The 23933-nt window shown below is 37.3% G+C and overlaps 1 protein-coding gene across 12 annotated transcripts in view; it reads right to left on the bottom strand.

Moving 5' to 3' along the window:
• Window positions 1-3191: 3191 nt before the first annotated feature.
• Window positions 3192-23933, bottom strand: part of RESF1 (retroelement silencing factor 1) — a 35573-nt gene continuing 14831 nt past the window's right edge. For 8 of the 12 annotated variants that reach the window (XM_035027942.1, XM_035027947.1, XM_035027940.1 and 5 more), the window contains 4 exons: window positions 19016-19081; window positions 9890-14942; window positions 8520-8603; window positions 3192-5664 (listed from right to left, as the gene is read on the bottom strand). In XM_035027942.1, coding sequence (XP_034883833.1) covers window positions 5498-5664; window positions 8520-8603; window positions 9890-14885 — 5247 coding nt within the window. In that variant the 5' untranslated portion in view covers window positions 14886-14942; window positions 19016-19081 and the 3' untranslated portion in view covers window positions 3192-5497. The remainder of the gene's footprint in view (window positions 5665-8519; window positions 8604-9889; window positions 14943-19015; window positions 19082-23933) is intronic. The other 4 variants (XM_035027949.1, XM_035027948.1, XM_035027941.1 and 1 more) reach the window with 1 other exon arrangement.

Raw genomic sequence — 23933 nt, forward strand, 5'->3', positions numbered from 1 at the left:
ATACCATGAATAGTTTCAGACCACAGTGCTATGAAACTTGAATCACAAGAAAAAATTTGGAAAGACAACAAATACATGCAGGTTAAAGAACATGCTACTAAAGAATAAGTGGGCAACCAGGAAATTAAAGAAGAATTAAAGAATTAAATTAAAGAAGAAATAAAATATACATGGAAGCAAATGAAAATGAAAACACAATAGTCCAAAACTTTGGGATGCAGCAAAGGCGGTCCTAAGAGGGAAGTATATAGCAATACAGGGCCTTTCTCAAGAAGCAAGAAAAGTCTCAAATAAACAACCTAACCTTATACCTAAAGAAGCTGGAAAAAGAACAGCAAATAAAGCCTAAATCCAGCAGGAGAAGATTAGATGATATAGAAATAAATGATACAGAAATTAAACAGTAGAACAGATCAATGAAACTAGGAGCTGGCTCTTTGAAAGAATTAACAAAATTAATAAACCCCTGGCCAGACTTAAAAAAAAAAAAAAAGGATCCAAATAAATAAAATCATGAAAGAGGAAAGATCACAACGCACACCACAGAAATTCAATTATAAGAGAATATTATGAACAATTATATGCCAACAAATTAGGCAAACTGAAAGAAATGGATACATTCCTAGAAACATATACACTACCAAAACTGAAACAGGAAGAACTAGAAAATCTGAACAGACCCATAACCAGCAAAGAAACTGAATCAGTAATACAAAATCTCCCAACAAACAATTTACCTTGAAATATCAGCTCTGAAAATAATGATGTCTGGGAAAATGGTGCCCTGAGTACGAGGCCCTTCCTCTCTAGAAACTATGCTGGGTTGACTCAACCACTAAAAGGTGTGGGTTAATTTACTCAAGACTGTTGCCTTGTAGGCTGACCTCCAGGTAAAAGCTCCATGGAAACTGGCCCATGCTTAAAGAAATCAATTCCTGGTCAGCCTAAAGACTTCCAACTCTCTACCCGCTCAGGGGCACAATCCAGAAACAAGAATCCCCCCTCTTGTTCTCCCTTATCCAATCCATCAAGTTTTATTGGCTCTTCCTCCAGACCATAGATCCAAACTGTCTAGTACATTTTATATTCTAGTGCTCAACACATATACATAAGGCTAACAGTTACCATATCAGACAGCGAGGCTTGTTGATTACTTTCTGGTTACCTGTATTTACTGCATGTTTACTAGGATTACAGGCCTATCAAAATGCTACCAACTTGTATTCTTAACCTTCCCTCGAAATGCTTTCTTCAAGGTTATTCACACCCTTCTCAGGGCACCTTCCCAATCTTGAAGCATAATAATCTGATGGTCAATCTCAAGCTTTCTTCAATATTTCAGAGGCTTTTTGAGTCCTGATGGCCTGATGGCTGTTTTGATGTGATAGTCTCAATTTAAGTCTAAAGGATCACTGCAATCCTGATTCATACTCCATAATCTCTGCTCTGCAATCTAAACTTAATATAGTAAGAGTTTCAAATACTTTTCCAAATTCTATTTTTAAATATCTAGAGTTAGAAGAAAATGAACCTTGAATGCATTCCTTTAAACATGGAAATAGTTAACAACAAATCAACATTATTTATGCTTCTATTATAATAATAACACATTATTTGTGCTTCTTTCTCTGGACCCTTCTCTTGAAGAGAAACTCAAATGAAAATGAGTTGGTAAGACCAGTAGTTGGTTTTGGCCACTTTCATCTAGATACAAATGGGTAAGAGAAGGCATTAACCTGGCTGTGGTAAGATAATAAAAGGCATTCTAGAGTCAGTAAGAAAACTTCTATAGTAATTTTTTTTTTTTAATTTTATTTATTTGACAGAGACACAGCAAGAGAGGGAACCCAAGCAGGGGCAGTGGGAGAGAGAGAAGCAGGCTTTCCACAGAGCAGGGAGCCTGATGTGGGGCTCAATCCCAGGACCCTGGGATCATGACCTGAGCCGAAGGCAGACGCTTAACAACTGAGCCACCCAGGCACCCCTATAGTAATTGTTTTTTATCTCTCATTTCATCTCCCCATTTATGCCTCTTACGAGTATTGACTGACATTTGGACACTTGCATCTTTTCATTTTCTAGATTGGAGATTCCTAGGAACTTGTTTTACTCATCTTTGCAGCTTCTATAATAGTACCATACTTTTCACAAAGCTTCATACATTACAGGTATTTACAATTTGCAAATTTATCTCCATCTCCAGGAAATAAGATATATGTAACACGCTAGTCAAGTGTTACCATTCAGATGGATTTTTCACTGTATTTTTCCTTTAAAATTAGTTCTATGGTCATTCTTTAGATGAACATCCACTGATTTCTTTGAACTTTCACCCTTGCATCTTACTTCTATTTTCAATTCCCTTCTTCCTGAGGGAATTTCATTGGTCTTTCTTTCATTGAGGGTCTGTTTGTCTTTCATTGTATCATGCATAAAGGAATATTTTACATACTACTGTCCTGAACCTCAAATACCTAAAAGACTTTTTTTTTTTTTACTAATTTTATTTTTACTTTTTTTTTTTTTTTTAAGATTTTATTTATTTATTTGACAGAGAGAGAGTGAGAGCAGGAACAGAAGCAGGGGGAGTGGGAGAGGGAGAAGCAGGCTTCCTGTTGAGCAGGGAGCCTGATGTGGGGTTCGATCCCAGGACCCTGGGATCATGACCTGAGCTGAAAGCAGGCGCGTAATGACTGAGCCACCCAGGCGCCCCTATTATTACTTTTTAAGAAGACTCCATGACCAATGTGGAGCCCAACACGGGACCTGAACTGACAACCTTGACATAAAGACCTGAACTGAGATTTAAGAGGTGAGTCCTTAATGGATTGAGTCAGTCAGGTTTCCCTTTTTTAAAAATAATTTTCGTAGTCTATGCAGGCTTCTCTCATCTTGTCCTGAAAATACCCTTTGAAATTCAAGGTCATAAAATAATATTCACTGGTACCTATAAGGTTCTAGCCTTAACATGTAAAAGCCACACCTAACATGAAAACATTAATAAAGTATGATAACAGCCAATTCAACATTTAACTACTTGTATTCAACACCAAATGCTTTATATTATTTAGGAAAAGTACTTGCAACAATGCAAGAGTGAACATATCCATCTAATTGTGCTTGCTCCTGAATCACACCACTATAACCACTCTAAGAGGCATTTAACCATTTTAAAAACTGTGGGATTGAGATATTTATCAGTATTTATTCCATGAAAAATTCAAACATTTTACAAGTGTTTCCATTACATGTTTATAAATAGCATTTTAATGAAAAATACGTATCAAAAAAAAAATCCATGAAAAGTCTAGCATTTTCTTCCTTTTTTGCAAATCTCTTTAAGGTCCTACTTCATAGAACTCAGTTGACTCTCTTATCTACTTGTGCATTCAGTCTGTTGTTGAGCTGTCTTGGTTCAAGTATATCAAGAAAATCCCATCTCACACACACAGATGGCTTTTACATGGATAAGAGTGTTCCTCCAGCTCTTTGAGATCACATATATTCTTCTTTGTTACTGCACCAAAAGCTGACAGTTGTTTCCTAAAAGGTTGGTTCCAACAGGGAAGCTTGATATGGCAGGTATCTTTTTGCATTCTTCTATTAAAATCCATTGGTCTACCTGGCATTCTGAGTAGATCTCCTATCAACTGCACTGGTCATCAGAAAATATTGGTTCACTAAGTTATGCAGATCTTCCAAATATTGACATACTTTAGCATACATAAAAAATAATTACATTCAGAGGCACCTGGTTGGCTGCTGGTAGACTAGCATGTGACTCTTGATCGCAGGGTTGTGACTTCCAGCCCCATGTTCGGTGTGGAGCCTACTTTAAAAATTCTTTTTTAAATAATTACCTTCATCAGTATTCCTGATGAACTCATCAGAGAGCTAGTAGTAGGATGCTATCAAACTTGGTCTCAGATACAAGTTTTCCTAACTTCTTGCGGAAGCTCAAGTTTTAGCATTGACAACAAATATTTTTATTTTCCTTGAAAAGTCAGGATGACATAGTTGAGAAAAATGTCAATGATTTCTTCAAGTAAAAATGATGTCCCAAGGGACCAGTTCAATTTACAAGTCAAAAAATTACATTTTTCCTCAATGGCCATTGTACCTTCATTGCTTGTATATCTCTGCTTCAGATTCTTCTGAAATGCAAAATTTGTGTACTTATTCATCACTTAGGATATTTAAAAGATGTATACTCAAGGGTTGAGATTTAATAATATTAACAAGTCTCATTATTTTATCAAAGACATTAAGACTTTTTAAAAAATATTCTGAGAGTTTCCAGCAGTAAAGAATACAATGATCAATATAATGACTATCACAGTTTGAAGCCATTGCCTTGACTGGTGTTATGGTGCTAGCAGTTTTCCTAACCATTGCTTTTCTAACTGAATCTTTTATTGACATGAAACCATCAGTCAAGTGAGCACAGCTACTTAGTATTTTATGAGAAGCCCACTCTTCTGAAGTCTTCAGAATGTAGTTTTTAAACTTGTAATAAAGTACACATAAAAGTTACTATCTTAAGGATTTTTAAGTGGACAGGTCAGTAGTATTAAGAATATCCACACAATAGCAAAACTGAAACTATACTCTCATTAAACTTCCATTTCTTCCTACTCCCAGAAATGTATTTTTTAAAATGAATATGAACTGTACATATAGCATTGAGATTTTATGAAAATAACCAACACTTTTCTAGTAGCCATAAAGTAAAACCCAGAAACATTTTGCCTTCCATGCTTTCTTGCAATTTCCTGACTCTAGGAAAATGTTTGCTCTTCTTCTGAATGCAACCTGAAAATATTTACTTCTAACAGCTTAACTAAAACTGCTCCTTTTTAAAACTCTTCTAAAATGTGCCCTGTTGTGAGGTAGAAAATCAAATACAAACCATTATGATTTCATATATATATATTTTAAAAATAAATGTTTATTTCAAGTATGAAAAGTAATGAATGTTTAAACATTATCCAAAAATTATGTCCAGCTTAACAAGTACAAAACAAGACTTCTGACAATGTTTACAATTAGGTATAAAATACTTAAGAATATACTTTGACATTCACAGTGAGCATTTTTAAAAAATAAGTTTTGCTAATAAGCTTTAGAAATAAAAACATATTTACAGTCCCAGCTAAAGTAAACAAGTACTTAACTGAGAACAGCCCTCCCTCAGGATGGATAGTTAGCATTTCAAAATAAACAATGGTAAACTTTGTTCAATAATGTCAAAATTCAATACCTTGCGGTTTCCCTGACAAATACCATCTATTTCTTATGTCTGGTACCCATGGGTAAGGTCCTCAAGCCATTTTAATTAAGTAATTTCAATGATATACACAACCTAAGTGGTAACCAAACTCTCTTGAGAGATTTTATCATGGTAATTCTGAGCATTTCCAGCAAAATATTCTGAACAGAAAATAGCAGAAATTTCCTGGTGCCAATTACAGAACCATCAAAAAAATTAGCCTCAAAATTATTTTAAAGGACTGCTACCAAGGCTTCTGCTTCTCTTTTCCATATACATCTTTTTGTAGGTTTGAAACATTGCTTTTGAATCTTTTACTGGATTTTGTAGTGTCTCAAATCCATCTGCACTGAAGCTTCTCTTGGAGAGTCTTGAATTAGCCAAAACATTATCATCTAAGGAAACAGAAATTTTATTTACTTTATTACTCATTATTAGTGACCAATATACAATCAATGGAAATGGAGAGGGAAAACAAAACCTGCATTCTTCTTTGGGATAAAATATCAGAACAAGGAGTTTGATAAACTATGGCTTTTTGGGCAACCCTCTCGGGCCCCCTCCCTCTTCTGGAGCTCTGTACTATCACTCAATAAACATTGCTTTGCTGCCCACAAAAAAACAACAAAAAACCCCAAAAAACTATGGCTTTTTACCTATAGAATGGTAAATTATACACACAGGATATCTTGCCTCTCTTTTGGGGATTATTTTCTAATCTCATCCCATCTTCACTGGGCTATTCTGTTCTACTATCATTTGCACACTATTATAAATGTGACCTTTTTAACAGCTATCTAAACTAGCAATACAAAAAGCATAAACACCAGCCAGTTCCAACCAGGGAATGGAAAAGAGTTTTAATATTCTGGCCTTGCTACACATTAGGTATTCTAAGACATGTCTGTAGTTTTTCTGTTTTGTTAGACCATCTCAGCATTGCATTAGCCTCATCATCTTTTTGATGGGTCCAGTTTTTGCTACTTCTTGCATTTCTAGATGTGCCTCTATTTCTCAGTAGCCATTTCCCCATTCAGAATTCCCATGGTTTCCATTCCTGCTCTAGCCATTCCTTTCTAGAGAATAGTCTTGTTTTACCTTTCTCTGCTGTTCTGGCAAGGATTCTGTCCTCTTGGTTCTTTACATGATTCAAATTCTTGTACGTCCTCATTAGCTTTCTTTTATGATGTCAGTAATACTGATACCTGAGAGGAGTCCCTAAGTCATTTTCCACTGGATTCTGTTACTTCCTCTTCTCTGTACCTTATCCTGACTTGATACAGTTTCACAACTCACTCCATCTACACTCCAATCTTTGCTATCAAGTAAGTTTCTTTTCAACTGTTTGGGAGTTCATGACATTTGTTTTTTTTCTCTCTCTTCACGCTGGCTCACATTGTCCACCTCTTCATCTTGGTATTTGTTCTGTCTTTCATACTTTCCCTGAATCTCATCAGGCTTTTTTGCATTACAGGTACATTTTATTTGCCTTTACTTTTTAATTGAAATAAAATTGACATACAATATTTTATTAGTTTCAGGTACAACCTAGTGATTTGATCTTACACTTCTGACAGAGTTGTGACTTGTATCTTGGCTTTTCTCTACCCTGCTTCAGATCTCCTTGAGCTTGTGCCCCTACTTGTATTTTTTTCATCATGATTCTGAGTATTGATGTTCATTCAACTTCAGTTTATTGCTCATCCTATTTGTGGCTGTGTTTCCTAGTCAATCTGTGCAGGCATCTGTATTTTCAGATTCAGATTGCAATCATGCCTCTCACCTTCTCTAGGAGGTCTCTCCTATTTCCAAGGACCTTTCTTGCCCAATCTCCATGCCCATTTCCATCTTTCTCATTTTTAAATTCCTGTGTTCCAACTTTAGAAGTGTTTTCTACTCTCAGGACTCTTAAAATTCATTTCCCCCTCTTTCTCCTGTTTTCCTTTTCTGATTAAGAGTGCATTTCTTCCTTCTTTCAGTCTTCGATTCAACTTAGTGTTTTCCTATATGCACCTTTAATGTGTAGACTCCGTTTCTACAGGCCTATGTATTTAAGCTCTCTTCTCAACTTTGTCACACTTCCTCTCTTTTAAGAAATGTGATTCTTAAAAAAAAAAGATAGCAAGAGGGGAAGAATGAAGGGGGGAGACATTAGAGGGGGAGATGAACCATGAGAGACTATGGACTCTGAGAAAGAGGGTTCTAGAGAGGAGGGGGGTGGGGGGATGGGTTAGCCTGGTGATGGGTATTAAGGAGGGCACGTTCTGCATGGAGCACTGGGTGTTATACACAAACAATGAATCATGGAACACTACATCAAAAACTAATGATGTAATGTATGGTGATTAATAAAAAAATTAAAAAAAAGAAATGTGATTCTTTATTGTTGCTTATGGTGAACTTCTGCTTCCCTCCATTTTCAAGGAATTCTAAACCCTGGTCTTTGCATATTCAATTAACCGAAATGAAGATAAAACTCCTGAACCCTAGCTTGTAGTTCTCAGTGCAAAACCCTAAAAACCAAGTACATCATTACACTAATTAGATCAGATACTTTCTGGTTGGCCCTCAGCCCAAATCCATTCCCTGCAAAAAGAAATAAATTTTAACTAGGAGGCTCAGTCTCTTATCAAAATAATTCAAATTCCACACTTAATTAACTTTGAAAAGGGACCCAGTTCAAGTGCCTATTCAGTTACTAGTCACGGAATTTCAGTCAAATGATCTAACCTCTCACTGATAAAATGGGGACATCCCTGTCTTCCTGGATTTGAGACTTAAATGGATTTACTTGTAAATAACCCAACCCAAGGGCTGGCAAATAGGACATGGCCTGCAGGCCCCCCAGCCCAGCCTCTAGCCCGATATGGTAAAGCTTAATTGAAACATAGTCCATATTCATTTATTATTCTACTGCCATTTTCTCAGTACAGTGTCACAGACGAGTGTTTAGGAGACCTTATGATCTGCAAAACCTAATATTTATTATCTAGTCCTATAGAAAAGAAGTATGCCAACCCCTTACCTAACTCATGATAAGAAATATTTTGTTAAAATGAACGGTTTCCCTCTCCAAAGTATGACAGAAAATACCAAAAAATATCTTCCTACCACTAATACACACAAATATTGAATCACTAAAAATGTGGATAAAAATAAAATTTCACAACAGTTTCATAACTATAATCCAGCTTCTACATGACCAAGTGCCCAATTACTAAAATCAAAATTTAAATAGATGATGTTTTACCTATTTCTTGGCTGGCTTCTGGCATCCTTTTCTCCTCAGTTACACCTCTTAACCAGTCTTCTTTTGTACTTTTTATTCCTGAAACTATTTAAATATTCGTTTTCAGATCTCTAGAAATGGCTATTCATCTCTCTTTTAGTACTATAATGAAGGAAAATCATTTAAGCAAAGAACAGACTTTAAAAGGTATTAATATATTCACATATAACGCAAGTCTAAAAAAAATCTGAAAAAATGCTTTCTTCCATTTCAAGTGCCTGAATATCTCATAAATGAAAAAGGAGTTGCTTTAAAAGTTTACCTTCACTATGGAATTATGTTTCTCCCACTTAGGCTGAACATCAACCAATCTCAAGGTACTGAAGGGCACATGAGACAGAGAAAGTCATTCCCATTGCCCCCACCCACTTCTAATGTTCTTGTTACACCCACACCTCAGTTTCCAAAGATCTACTTACATAGCCAAGTGAAATCACCGATACTTTACAAACTGAATTTTATACTCTATTATATATCCCTATCTCCTTTCAAGAAAAGGTACCTTATATTTATATCGTAACTTTGTGCCCCAACAGATACCATCTCAACATCACAGAAGAAATTAAGATTGCCATTCAAATCTTTTAGTTCTCCAATCTGAATTTCTCAACGCAATGTTTTATATGTATTATCCACAACCCCTAAATGTTTCCTATCACAAAAAATTAGTCCTCTATTTTCTCCTTCCTTCCTGAAACTACACTGAAAATTCTATCATTCAGCAGCTGACAGTTATGTTTACGCTCTGGCATGGGTAACAATACTGGACAAGACTACTTCCACAGTCCTCCCATTTCAAGAGTAGATTACATGGTAGCACTTTAACTTTTGTGGTAACACAGTCACCAACTACTTTAAAGATGACAATGAGTCGAACCATTTCCATATGTATAAAATGTTTTCACTAATATGTAACGATTATCTCCTCATATTTAGACCAAAACTTCAAATTCACAGGGCTTTGAAATTACAAGTCCAAATGAGAATCAACAAAACACTTGAAGTAACATATAACACTTTTCAAACTTAGCACAAAGAACATTTTTCATAATGTAGGCTTCTTGGTGCAAAAGGAAATCTCTGTATTTGGCAAACCTTACAATTTTATATACCTCATCATCAGTACAAATTGAGGACAATTTACAGTAAAGGGGAGATAAACTTAAAACAAATACTGCCCAAACCATCGACTTAGAAAAACAAATACCAATGAATGGCAAATGCATTTAAGTCTTTGCTAGCTACCCAGATGGCCTAAGTAGTGCTAACCCACTTGTTCACCTACAACGCCTGACAATGTTCCAGACACCATGAAAAAAATTATACTAAACCTTGCATAGGAGCTTGCTCCTTCCTAGGACAAGGCTGCAGATCCTTCCAGTCATCAACATAATTTGTATTCTTAATCAGTCCATCTGGACATAATTTAAATTCCAGCATGCTTGGTTTTTCTGTGGCATCTTTCACAGGTAAGAGGGTCTGAGCTTTATTTTCCGGTCTCCCTTCTTTATTAAGCTTCCTGGGTGAACTGTCTAATTTTGTGAGACAAATGCTCTCACGCTCAGTGCATTTAAATGCAACTCTGTTCAGATACAGTTTCCTTTGATCCTTTGACTGGTGAGACACTTGACTGAATTCCACTTCATTGTTTATGCTGCTTAAATTTTTGTCTAATTTGGTTTTATCAATCCACATTTTATCAGGTTGTTTTCCACCAACTATTCCCTTAACATTCCTTGAAATGTATACTTTGGACTCCTCAGAATGGTGGATCTTGAGGTTTTTACCATGGCTTGAACAAATATTTAAGGATTCTTTAGAAGTCTGTACACTGCTGTTAGGGCTCTCATCTGATTTCTCACAACTCCCTACTTGCATGGAAAGTTTACTGGACTTCATGTATTGAGAATCACACGGTACATTCCTCACATAGCTTTTCTTTGATGCATTGCTACCCATTGCTTCTTTGTGCTTCTGCCTTTGCAAATACTCCTTTGGTGTCAGAACTCTATTAATTTTAGATGAACTATCCTTGGAGACTGAGGACTTAACATTTGATACTGTCTTTTCTTTAACCCTACATCTTTCATTTGGAATTGACAAAAAATTACATAATTTAAAGGTACCATCTGCCACACTTTTATTCTGCTCTTGTTTATCGTATTTCTTCCTCTTTATCTTTGAATCAAGCATGCCCCCATCATCTAACTTCCTTTTTTCCAAAACTTTTTGTCTCAAGCCACCTGCTTTCAATTTTATTTTCTCTGGGGATACTGACTGTACCAAAGAACCATTCTTCATACGTGGATCTTTTTTATTTGTCAAAAAACCCACCTTTGTTTTTAGTGGACGTGAGTTTTGTGCCATGAACTTCTGGTGCAGGCTCTCTTGAGAAAATTTTGTCATTTTATTACTGGTGTGAAAAGTTATCTCATGAAACTGCAGTTTTCCTTTTCTTTTGTGACTTTGCATGGAATCTAGTTTATCAGCTTTAGATAAAAACGGACCTAATAGTTCTTGTTCTGTCCTCAGTGACTTTTGTTTTGTTTTGGGCATATCATTTCTATTTTTGCCTTGCTCTATTTCAGGAAAATGGTTTTTCATATCTGGCAAAGTCAAAGGAATCTTCAGATTGTTATTTAGAGGACTATTACACCCAACAGGATCATTTCTATCAGAAGTTCTTTCTCCTTGTTTACAACTATTGATCTTCGAAGAACACTGATTTTCCCCTTTTTCTTCCTTTGAAGTTGAGTTGTTGATGGAATTACACTGACACTGGGGTACTCCTTCATAAACCATAGACAGCCACCCCAATGCACAGCAACCAACATCGTCTTTCTCTGAATCCATTAAGTTATCATCAGTCTTTCCATCTGTGTCTGCTTGTGGGTCACACTGGCTGTGCCCTTCTTTTTTTACAGGTTCTTTCTGATGTTCTGTTAACTTGTCTACCTCACAGAGTTGATTATCATGTTCAGGAAATAATTCTTTCATTTGCTCTGAGTTTAATATTGTAATTTGTATTTGGTCTGTTGAGCCCTTGGAGTCGCAACCAGTTTTATCACAAGTTTGATCTTTCGAGATCTGGTTTGTTTTCTGTTGGGCCACAGAACCTTCATGTGTGTTCACAGCTTCAATACCATAGGGAAATTCTTTTAAAAGTTCTGACAGCTGATCGTGTAGGTATAAGACAGATGCCTTATCACTGAGAATCTCACTTCTTGCAGGATCCTGGGCAGTGTAATTGCAGGATGAATCAACTTCCCGAGGACAACTATCCTGCTCAATAGCAGGCGAGGAACATCTATCATTAGCCATGCTTTTTTTTTTAGTGATATGGTCCAAGTTGCTCTCCTCTAGAATTCCACTATCTGCTTTAACATACTTCAAAGATGATTCTGGAGGTTGAAGAGATTCTACCTGATCAGTTATTTTACGTGAAATATCTGTGCACTGTAAAAAATTATCATTTTGAAAACCAAAGTCTTTATATTTAGTGAGACTGTCTGTTTGCTCTTTTTGTTGTCCCTTAGTAATCACTTTGTGATTGGGTAGAGATTTCTGTGGCTCAACCCTTTTCAAAGGAGACAAGTTGAATATCTTTGCTATTTGGGAATTGTAAGATGTATCACCTTCAACAAGAGAACAAATATTGTCAATATGTAACATATCACCACTAACAAGATCACTGTTTCTTGACTTATATGAGACTTGCTGTTCACTCACAGAATGGTGGGTATCTGGTCCTGACTTGATAGGCTTTCCTTGATTGCTATTAGGTATGTCTTCTGAATTAGTTGACTCACTTTGCTCTTCCTTCTGAATTGGTGAGAACATCTTTGTGTCTGTTGTGGTACCTGCTACCGGTTCCTTAAGATTAGCTTTCAGAGCAGCAGTAACACTTGTATCTTCTGCCAACTGATTTTGTAAGCTACAAACACTGCCTTCCTTAATAACTGGATACAGTGTTTCAGATACAGCTTCAGGTGTTATTCCTTTGGCAGACAATGTTTTGACATCTGAAAGAACTAAGGGTGAGACTATAGCAACCTGAAGTTCTGTTCCCTTTGTAACAGTTGCACTGGAAGATTCATAATTCTGTACTACTATTGACAAAGTTGTTTCTTGTGAGGTGTTTATCATCTTATTCTGAGCATTTCCTACAACTGAAGATGGACTCTTACCACAGGTTTCCACAGGTTTTGAACCTCCAACTGCTGTTCTGTTTTTTGACTCATTATACTGTTTTTCCTCTGTAGGTTCTGAAGGCTGCTTTTTCCAGAGAGAAAGACATGTTGCTAGCAATTCCATGGGAAAGTGATTGTCACTTTTAGAAGATACCCCACTTGCTGAGGATTTATGCTCAAGGCAAAATGAGTTGTCTAAAACCTTGGCATTTATATTACATGTACTTGGAGTTTCCATGGTTTTCAAGGTTGGTTGGTTACTGGTGATTTGGTTATTTGAGTTAATTTCAAAACTATGTGGTTTAGAACCCTGAATAGTTTCACTAGCATTTTTTAATAATTTCTCCTGAGGTTTATCTCTACATGTAAGTAAACTGAGAATTAGCGTATTTTTATTTGGATATTTTGAAACATACTCCTCAAAGGATGTAGACTGAGGAACAGAAGTTGTTTCAGAATTTGTTGGCACGTTTAGTTCAACATTGACATTTCCTGATGAAATCTGGGCCTTATTTAATGTTGCCTGGGCAATGTCAACAGTTGATGCCTTTAAAGAAGTCCTAACTTTCAAATCATGTAACTGGTCTGGCATTGGCAACTTTTCTGAATAGACAGAGTTTAGTAAAACAGAATTCACTTGGTTACAATTTCCCCAATTCAGGTCCTGAATGTTGGAATTTATTGTACTGTGTGTTCTATTTGTTTCTTTTCCAGATTCTATTATGGTTGGTGGTTTATCCTCTGGAGTCACTAGGGTCACCTGTGGTCCAGACTGGATTTGGGTAGTTTGTTTCAGAGACATTTCAGAATTTGCAGCTAATTCACTGTAAGAGGTATCAGTTGTTTTAATACAACCTGCTGCCATCAAAAGATTTTTATTAATTTTAATTTTCCTTGCAAGTTCCGAAAACTTCTTTTTTATTTCTACTAATGTTTTAATATCCCTCACTAACTTTTCTTTTGTGGCACTTGTGTCCAGTACTTGATTTGAAAGATCACAAGAGTCTATTCTTCTCTCTTGATTATTTTGAGCAAGGGTCTGAACACCATCCACAGAAGATCTAACAGGTTCATTAAAAGGCTGAGTGACATTGGTATTTACTTTCAAGTTACAGGAATTTCCAACGGTGCTGACAGTTTCATTAAGGTTTTGCCAATGCTGTTGAAAGCTTCTAGAGAAGTCTTTCCTCATTTCAGGTAAGTGCATTTGAGGAACGTCCACAGCAGCCTGTTTAATAACATGCTGAGTACTCTGCAAAGGCTGGCTTGCATATCTACAGTCATAAGGAGGAGGCGGAGGTCTTTTGTCAGTTTGAGTAACTGCATATTGATAGGACTGTATGGTTGCAGTCTGCTTTGACTGTAAAGTCCGTGGAGAATCTGGAGGGTGACTATTTTTAATATGCAATGATGTAGATGGCATAGGGTTTTGTTTCTGAAGAGCAGGATCTTGCAAAAAGCTTCGTGATGAGTAACTGTATTGCTTTGGAAGTGGTCTATAATCTGGGTAAGTCAGTCCACTGGATGTATACTGTTGTGCCCAATCAACCTGTCGTTCTGATAAAGATGGGTTAAGTCTCGGGGCTCCTGGGTAAGTTACAGGAACTCTTGCAGAATTAGAAGGGATCATTTGTAGTTGCATAGAATAGGAATCTGATGTTACAAACGGATTCTGTAGTGCATGTATATTAGGTGTATTAGTTCCAAAACCAGTTTGATGGGACACAGTTGCCCCTGTATGAGAAAGCACAGAATTCCTCATTGGTGAATTCAACCATATGTTTTGTGTTACTCCTGAAGACATTTGCAAATTGTGATTTAGTTGTTTGGATCCTTTAACATTGGCATATGTGATTCTTTCCACTGAAGTTTGTGAGGCCACAAGTGTCCCATTATGCATATCAGGAATAGGGATTTGCTGAGGAGTTGTATAATTTCTGATGTTTAGCAGTGGCTGTGAAACTGGATTTGAATTACCAAGAAACATACATGCTTCTTGGTTACTTCCAGGATAGTTTAAAGAACTCTGAGATGTTGTGTTAAGCGTATTTATTAAAGCCTGCTCCAAAAAAGACGACTGCTTTTTAGGATACTGTGGTGGTAAGGTGACATTCTCTGGTTTTGCATTCCAATTCATTGTTGATTTGATGTAGTAGCAGTGTATTAAAAGTCAGTTGTTTTGAATGTCAGGAATCTAAAGGAAATAAAGATCTTTTATTACAAATTGGTCTGTGTAACACTTCCAAGAAAATTAGTTTACCTTAACACCAATGCTATGTCTATCCTAATTCCAGACACCTCAGACCAAAGATTCAACTTTAATTTGGGGAAGAGGAACAAAGAAAAGAGCAAAGGAGAATGCAACAATATATATGGCAAAGATTAATAAAATTCCTGGGGTGTTTTACAGGAATTCATTCTACATAGTATTTTGTTTGTTACATGAAGTGGCAATTACTTTCTGCTATTATTTAATAGGCTCTTTATTCTAAGTAACCCATGCTCACATGGGTTCAAAAGTTCAAACACATGGTAAGAAGTCCTTATTGTCTATCCCCATTATCTAACTCCCTCAGGTGTCCACTGTTACCTTTCCTTTCAGAAGATTTCATACATAAAAAACAAACACATAAAGAAAACCTTATCTTTTTTTCTGGATTTTCATTACTATACCAGGGATACCTTTATCATTTCACTACAAATATATTAACTTCATTGTCTGTATAACATTAAAGTTTCTGGGTATACCCCCATTTAACCAGTCCTCTATTGGCTTTTAAACAGTCCTCTATTTGGTTTTCTTAAGTTTTTGCATTTATCAACTATCCTACCCTAAGCATTCTTGTATTTATGCTTTTACATTTGTTGCTAAATGTTTCTGGAAATTCCTAGAAATGAAATCAATGTGTCAAAGGACATTAAAATTATTTACATAAGCAGTGACAAATTGGCCTTCCAAAAAGGTTAAAATAATTTACACTCACCAACAGTATATTGATAAATCTAAAAATGGTCAAATCCATAACCATAATAAACGAAGACAAAGTAAAAACACAAAATTAAACAAACTTAACTTAAACATAATAGTACACCCCAAATGCAGAATAAACATTCTTTCCATGCACACATGGAATTTTTACCAATATGACCATCTAGCTGAGCCATAAACAAATCTCAATTTTCAAAGTATTAGAGTAATTCAGATTAATTTACAGTAGAATCAATCTAGAAATCATAGGGGAAAAAGTAAGTAGGAAATTGCCAAATAACTGAGAAATAAGGAATGCACTTTATACTTACACAGAGAGAAAAAGTGCTCTCTGGTGCCTCTTCCTCTACTTATGATACCAGTCCTACTGGACCAGAGCCCCACCCTTATGATGTCATTTAACCTTAATTACCTCCCTAAAGGCCTTATCTCCAAATAGTTACATTAGGGGTTAAGGCTTCAACTTATGAATAGGTAAAGAGGGACCACAATTCAGTCCCTAACATGCTCTTATACTCATGTTCACATTAACACTTGAGGATAATTCATAGCATATTCATAGCATAAATAAATGTACTTTAAAAAGAAGACTGGGAGGGGTGCCTGGTTGGCTCAGTTGGTAGAGCATGTGACTCTTGATCTCAGGGTTCTGAGTCTGAGCCCCACGTTGGGTGTAGAGATCACTTAAAATCTTTTAAAAAATAAAATAAAATAAAATAAAAGACTGGGAAATAATCCCCACATTTATCACAAGAAGAGTAATAAGTTAACCAAAGGAAAGAAGTGATGACAGAGTGAAATAGGCAAAATAATGAACACAAATGTAGAGATTCAACAAGTCACAAGGTGATTTTTTAAAAAGAATAAAAATCAATAAGCCTCTGACAATACTGATCATGACATTTTAAAAGTGCAATATTGGCAGTAGCAGGGCAGGGGGGCGTTTGGGTGTTTCAGTTGGTTAAGTGGCCAACTCTTGGTTTCAGCTCAGGTCATGATCTCAGGGTCCTGGTATCAAGCCCCACACTGGGCTCCATGCTCAACTGGGGAGTCTGCTTGTGGATTCTCTCTCTCCCTCTCGCCCAGCTTGTGGGCACTATCTCACTCTATAAAATCAATCTTTTTTTTAAAAGTGTAGTACTGGGAATAGAGGTTACCACTAGATCCTATAGACGTTAAAATAACATTATTATTTTGAATTTTATTCCAATACATTTCAAATTTAGGTGGAATAGAGAAATTCTTCGAAAAATATACCTAACCAGGAAGAACACCCTATCTCTTTAAAGAACTGCCACGGATAATTAAGTATCTTTTCACAAAGAAAATGCCAGACCCACATGGCTTTGCTGGAGTATTCTAACAATCATTTATGAAAGAAATAATCCAATATAACAATGGATAAAAGAGAGAACACTTCAGAGCTCATTCACTGATGCTGTCATCCAAAAGCTGAAAAGGAAAATTAAGAAGCCCATCTCTCTCAGAAACGTAAATGCAAAAATCCTAAACAAAATGTCAGCAAACCAAAAGGGGTGACATATGAAAAGGATAACCTATCATGATCAAACTGGGATATTAGTTCAGAAATACAAGGTCTGTCATTTGAAAATTAAAGTAGTAACACAATAATTTTTAAAATCCTAAGTTTATTTCAACACATGCAAGAACTTTTGGTAAAATTCAACATTCGTTCATCTGAAGAAAACTGTGTCAAACCAATAATAGAAATTGCCTTAAATTTGATACATGGTAGCTTTAAACATTTAGACTGACAATAGAACAAACACACCACTATTGCCCCTTCTATTCATCACTGTACTGGAGATCCTGGAAAATATAAGAATTAGGAAGGAAAACATAAAACTGATTATTCACAGAGGTTATGTAGAAAATCCAAAACAATCTACAGATCTTTGAGATCTATTAAGTTATGGGTCATAGTGTTCTCACGAAGAAGAAAAACAAGACTGAAGAAGGCACATATGCTTTTGGATTAAAAACAGATCCCAGAAAAACTGAATGGGAAGAAATCAGAGAGGGAGACAAATCATGGGAGACTCTTAACTCTAGGAAGCAAACTGAGGGTTACTGGAGGGGAGCTGGGTGGGTGGATGGGGGAACTAGGTGATGGCCATTAAGGAGGGCACATGATGTGATGAGCACTGGGTGTTATATGCAACTGATGAATAACTGACTCCACATCTGAAACTAATGATGTACTATATGTTGGCTAACTGAATTGGGAAGGGAGGGGGAAAGGGAGGGAGAAAGAAAACAGATCCCAGAGAGACAGATCTGTGTATTCCTCCCATGCCCTCTCCCAAAAAAGCTCCTTAATAATACAACTGACTGGGGGCACCTGGCTGCTTCAGTCAGTAGAGCATGAGACTCCTGATCTTAGGGTCATGAGTTGGAGTCCCATGTTGGGGGTAGAGTTTACTTAAAAGAGAAAAAAATTATTAATACCACTGACTGATCAGGCAGATGCATAATACAAAGTAGCACTTCTACTAGAGTTAATGATGCCTAATAAATTCCCCTTAGTTCTTATGCGTACTTGGGGTAGAAGGCTGTTATGGAGTGAATTCTGTCATTCCACCACCAAATTCATTATGTTGAAGCTATGATGAAGCCCTAACCCCCAATGTGACTGTATTTGGTGAAGGCCCTTCGGGGAGGTAATTACATTTAAGTGAGGTGATAAGGATAGGGCCCTAATCCAATAGGACTGATGTCCTTATGAGAGAGACATCAGACATATGCACACAGAGGAAAGACCATGTGAGGTCACATAGAGAAGGAGGGTGACTACCAGCTGAGAGGCTTCAGGAGAAACCACACACCTTGATCTTGGACTTCCAGACTAAAACTGTGAGAAACAAATTTGTTGTTTAAGCCACCCAGTCTGTTACATTAGGGCACCCCTGGAGGACCAATACAGAGCCTATGGGTAGGAAGACAAACGACCTTTGAGTAATTTGGGGTAACTTTTTTCTTCTCTCTTCTTTGCTGGCACAGAAAACTGAAGCCTGGAAAATCATCCCTGAACTACCTGGTTAGAGGGAAGGAGTCAAAAGTTGTCTTTTTTTCTGACTATAATCTCTACTTTTGAATCCCAAGTATTAAACCTTTTGAGAATATATTGTAATGGAGATTACCAGAGACAAGACTGGCATGGTCTATTATTTTAATTTCTCTTGAAAAAATTAACTTTTTGCCAAAATCTCCATCCCACTCCATCATCACCCTTCACCTCTGACAGCCATGGCACTCACCTGACAAACCCCAAGTATGGCTGAACTTAAGAATATCCTTCTCTGCACAGCAGTAGCTGAAGTTTTCTGGGGGGAAAATAAAAATCACACAAGCCAGCAGACGGATTTTATTTCATGAACATAAACATCAAACTTAACACTGCTCAGCAACTCTACTTCATTTTACTGAATTGCCCCCAATTCTCTAAGACCTCTTCTCTCCTACCGGGTCCCCAGCCACTCCAACCCACACACATGCTCCCCTGCCCTAACTCAGCTGCTTATATTTCAGCATCATCTGCCATCCTCCCATCATCAAATCTATAAAGCCCACCCTTGTAAATGTAACATGCATCTCCAGTAACAGAGTTGACTTTCCTCCTACCAAATCTCTACATTTAAAATCCTACTCCCAGGGCATGTGGGTGGCTCAGTTGGTTAAGCATCTGCCTTCAGCTCAGGTCATGATCTCAGGGTTCTGGGATCGAGCACCACATCGGGCTCCTTGCTCAGCAGGGAGTCTGCTTCTCTCCCTGCTCATGCTATTAAGTAAATAAAATCTAAAAAAATAAAAAATAAAAATAAATAAAATCCTACTCCCCTTCCCTTTATTCCTGGTTATCAACCTGTCTCTATGGGATTAGGTCTTCCACACAGGTACACACATTCTCTAAGCTTGGCAGAATTCAAAAACAACAAATAAACCTCACTGGGCCCCATATTTTCACCTCTTCTCTACCTCCGTACCAGTGATAGTCTTTTAGTTTGGTTTAAAATCACAAGCATAATAAGTCAGATTTTAAATGCTTAACACCTTTAAAGGTATAGATAAAAATGATTTTTAGAAGTAATTTGTGCTTCCACAAAATATACAGTGAAAAAAACACTGAAATTAAAATGTACACTAGAAAATATTCACTTAATGCAAAAGAAAATACTAAGGGAGGGAAAAAAGACACAGGATCTTAAAAAAAAGTATAAACAGCAGATGTAAATCCCACTATATTAGTAACATTAAATGTGAATGGATGAAACTAATCCAAGAGACAGAGAATGTCAGACTAGATTTAAAAACAAAAAAAACAAACAAAAAAACAGCCTATCTAACTAAATGCTGTCTCCAACAGACATACTTTAGATCCAAAGATACAGAGTGAAAGCGAAAGAATAAAAAAGGTATCATATCAGGCAAACACAGCAGCTAAGAGAACCGTGGAAGGTCTATACTAATTACCAGACAAAACAAACATCTTACTAGAGATAAAGAGAGATATTTTACAACCATAAAAAGGTCAATCCAACAAAAAGATAAAATAAGTAAAAACACCTAAAAGCATTAAAATAAAAAAAGTAAAAACACAAACAAGGGAGAAACAGGCAATTCACCAAGAGTTGAAAACTTCAATTCCACATTTTCAATAATGAATAGAACTGGCAGAAAAATCAACAAGGAGGGGTGCCTGGGTGGCTCAGTTGTTAAGCCTCTGCCTTCAGCTCAGGTCATGATCCCAGGGTCCTGGGATAGAGCCCCGCATCAGGCTCCCTGCTCAGCGGGAAGCCTGCTTCTCCCTCTCCCACTCCCCTTGCTTGTGTTCCCTCTCTCGCTGTGTCTCGCTCTGTCAAACAAATAAATAAATAAAATCTTCAAAAAAAAAAAAATCAACAAGGAAAGAGAAGTACAGAGCACATTATATATACCCACATTTGCTTCTAGTAGGGATTAAAACAAATTGATTATCTTTAAGTTGTGGGTTAGTAAATAATTGTCCATTGGTTGCCTTGTAGGTTTAAGGCTCTCTCCGCTTTGGAAACAACAGTTCAAGTACTTTTGTCAAGTGGTGAAAAGATCAGCAAGCAGCCCGGTAATGGGAGCAGATGTCATCAAGCCACCAAAACACTGGATTTTTATATTTAATTGTGGGAACATCCTTGCTATTACTAGCTATAGGTAAATTAGCAAGCCCTGAACGACGACTCCTACATACAGTTAGCACAAAGTCTGGCTCTACTAACCCCACCCATGTGGCAGGTTTTGCAGTCTGAAGAACAGGCAATACCAGTATGCTGATGCTGATAAGATGTTGTGGCCTTCACTGGGAGGCAAGCAGCCCTTGTATGTTCACACTGATAAAGTGCCATGACCCAAACTGAGGGAACTCAGAGTCAATTCACACACCCCTACCCTAAAGAGAGGATCCATGGAGGTTTCCTTGCTTGTATGTTATCATAAAAACAGTCCTAAAAGTTTTAACTTAAAAAAAAATTTTTTTTTTTTACATCCTGAAAATAGACAAACTTTTTTTTTTTTTTTTTTTAAGATTTTATTTATTTGTGAGAGAGAATGAGAGACAGAGAGCATGAGAGGGAGGAGGGTCAGAGGGAGAAGCAGACTCCCGGCCGAGCAGGGAGCCCGATGCGGGACTCGATCCAGGGACTCCAGGATCATGACCTGAGCCGAAGGCAGTCGCTTAACCGACTGAGCCACCCAGGCGCCCGACAAACTTTTTTTTTTTTTTTTTTTTATTTATTTGAGAGAGAGAGTGAGTGCACGTGCAGGGGGAGGGGCAGAGGGAGGGAGAGAGAGAATCCTTAAGCAGACTCCCTACTGAGCATGCAGCAGGACACAGCCTCCACCCCAGGGCCCTGAGATCATGACCTGAGCCAAAATCAAAAGTCAGTCAGTCACTTAACTGACTGAGCCACCCAGGCGCCCCTAGATAAACTACCTGTAGGTTTGACGGTTTGGGGTTTTAAATTTTATGATACTATTACTACTACATCCTGTGAGAAAACTGGAAGAGAGCTAGTCACTAAAAATTCAAAGTATAAGAAGTTGTGAATAGTAAGCTATGATTGCAAAATTAATTTGTGAAGCAGGAAAAAAGAATCAGATGGCTGCAGGAGACTATATGTAACAATGCATGTGATTTTCATATAAAAATTTCATAAAGACCTCACCAAGGTTAAGAAAAGATTTGTGAGGGGCGCCCGGGTGGCTCAGTCGTTAAGCGTCTGCCTTCGGCTCAGGTCATGATCCCAGGGTCCTGGGATCGAGCCCTGCATCGGGCTCCCTGCTCAGCGGGGAGCCTGCTCCTCCCTCTCCCTCTGTGCTCTCTCTCTCTTTCAAATAAAGAAAAGATTTGTGGGGCGCCTGGGTGGTTCAGTTGGTTAAGCGACTGCCTTCGGCTCAGGTCATGATCCTGGAGTCCCGGGATCGAGTCCCGCATCGGGCTCCCTGCTCGGCGGGGAGTGTGCTTCTCCCTCTGACCCTCCTCCCTCTCATGCTCTCTGTCTCTCATTCTCTCTGTCTCAAATAAATAAATAAATAAAATCTTAAAAAAAAAAAAGATTTGTGAATTGTCTTTTCAAGTATTCTATATCAATTTAATGCAAAGAATGTAGTTTAAATGAAAAATCGTCAACCCAGCAGCTTCCTTTATTTGTAATTTTGCCTTATTACAGAAATTTACAAAGCAAAAAAGAACCTAAAAATCATAGCTTGGAGGAATAATCATATTAATATCTATCTTAAACACAAATACACAAGCACACACACCCATGAACAGAACTCTAAGAAAAGGGACCTGTTATATATATGGTTTGCCATGCCAGGTCAGATGAAATAGTAAGAAAGAATAGGACAAACTAAGCCACATCAAGTGTTAATTTATCAAAGAAACTGGAACATTATTAAAGTGAAAGACAATGTTATTAATATCCAAGATGAAAGGTATAAAAAAAGACTGTCTCAGAGCAACACAAAAGATGGCAGATCTAGACAATGTCCAGCAGGCATTGTTTATTCCTTTGAATAAACATTATCTGTAAGGAATAAACATTATCTGTAAGTGCTGAACACCAAGTTAAAAAGAAGTCCCTATTTAAACTTCTAGATGGAGAAAAGGTTCCGACCCCGCCCTTCAGATCTGTGTCAACCATAAACATCACATGATTTCATCTGCAAGCCTTTCAGTATTTCAAAAATATAGAAACTTCCTAAGAAGTATATAGAATACTCTTCTCCCACCTGGAAAAAACAAAACTATTCTGGTATTTTAAATTGGAACTCTCCCTTATGGTTTTTTAAGTTCCACTTCTAATGTGTTCCACAAACCAAAGTTTATTTGGAGTGTCCACTGATGTGGTTAAATTGAGAAAAGCCAGTATTTTTCACTGAAAAACCAATTTGCATTAGAAAAAAGCTACAGCTACCTCTATAACATCAACAAAGCCACAATTACCAACACTATTCAGGAATGCCAAAAGTATCATGATTTACTCAACCTATTCTACCTCTTTCTGTTTGTATCCTTAGTCATGGGAGAAATTAGCCTATCAATCCTTGAATTAGGCTTTCAAGAATATTCTAAGTTTTGTGTTATTTATAATACAACTCTAAAATAATAGCTAACATTTGAGAATTTACCATGTTAAGAACTGTGCTGAATGCTTTGACTACATGATCACACTGACCGGACAGAACAAATGAATGACGCCACTCAGTAGTGCTGCAGCTAGCAGGGCTAACAAGTCCCGCTATCACAGCTGGGAGGTCTCCACACTGTCAGAGACACAAAGGAGACAAGACTGTGATTTCATGTGCAATTTATTACTTACACAAACAGAAAAACCAACATCAGTGTCCCTATTCCCGAAGAGGGTGATACCAACATGGCTGAGAACACAGGCTACTGAGAAGCCAACTCAACTGTAGACATTTTAGAGCCTGCTGCTGTAGCTCAAGGGCAAGGGAGGTGGTAAACAGTGCTCAACTGACACCAGGGCAGCAGCAGGGGGGAAAAAAAAAAAAACCATCCCCGTGGCCATTTCTTTTTTTTTTTTTTTTAAAGATTTTATTTATTTATTTGAGACAGAGAGAATGAGAGAGAGCACATGAGAGGGGGGAGGGTCAGAGGCAGAAGCAGGCTCCCTGCCGAGC

The sequence above is a fragment of the Mirounga leonina genome, unplaced genomic scaffold (assembly GCF_011800145.1).
Source record: "Mirounga leonina isolate KUSES-001 unplaced genomic scaffold, KU_Mleo_1.0 Mir_201, whole genome shotgun sequence".
Taxonomy (NCBI): Eukaryota; Metazoa; Chordata; class Mammalia; order Carnivora; family Phocidae; genus Mirounga; species Mirounga leonina.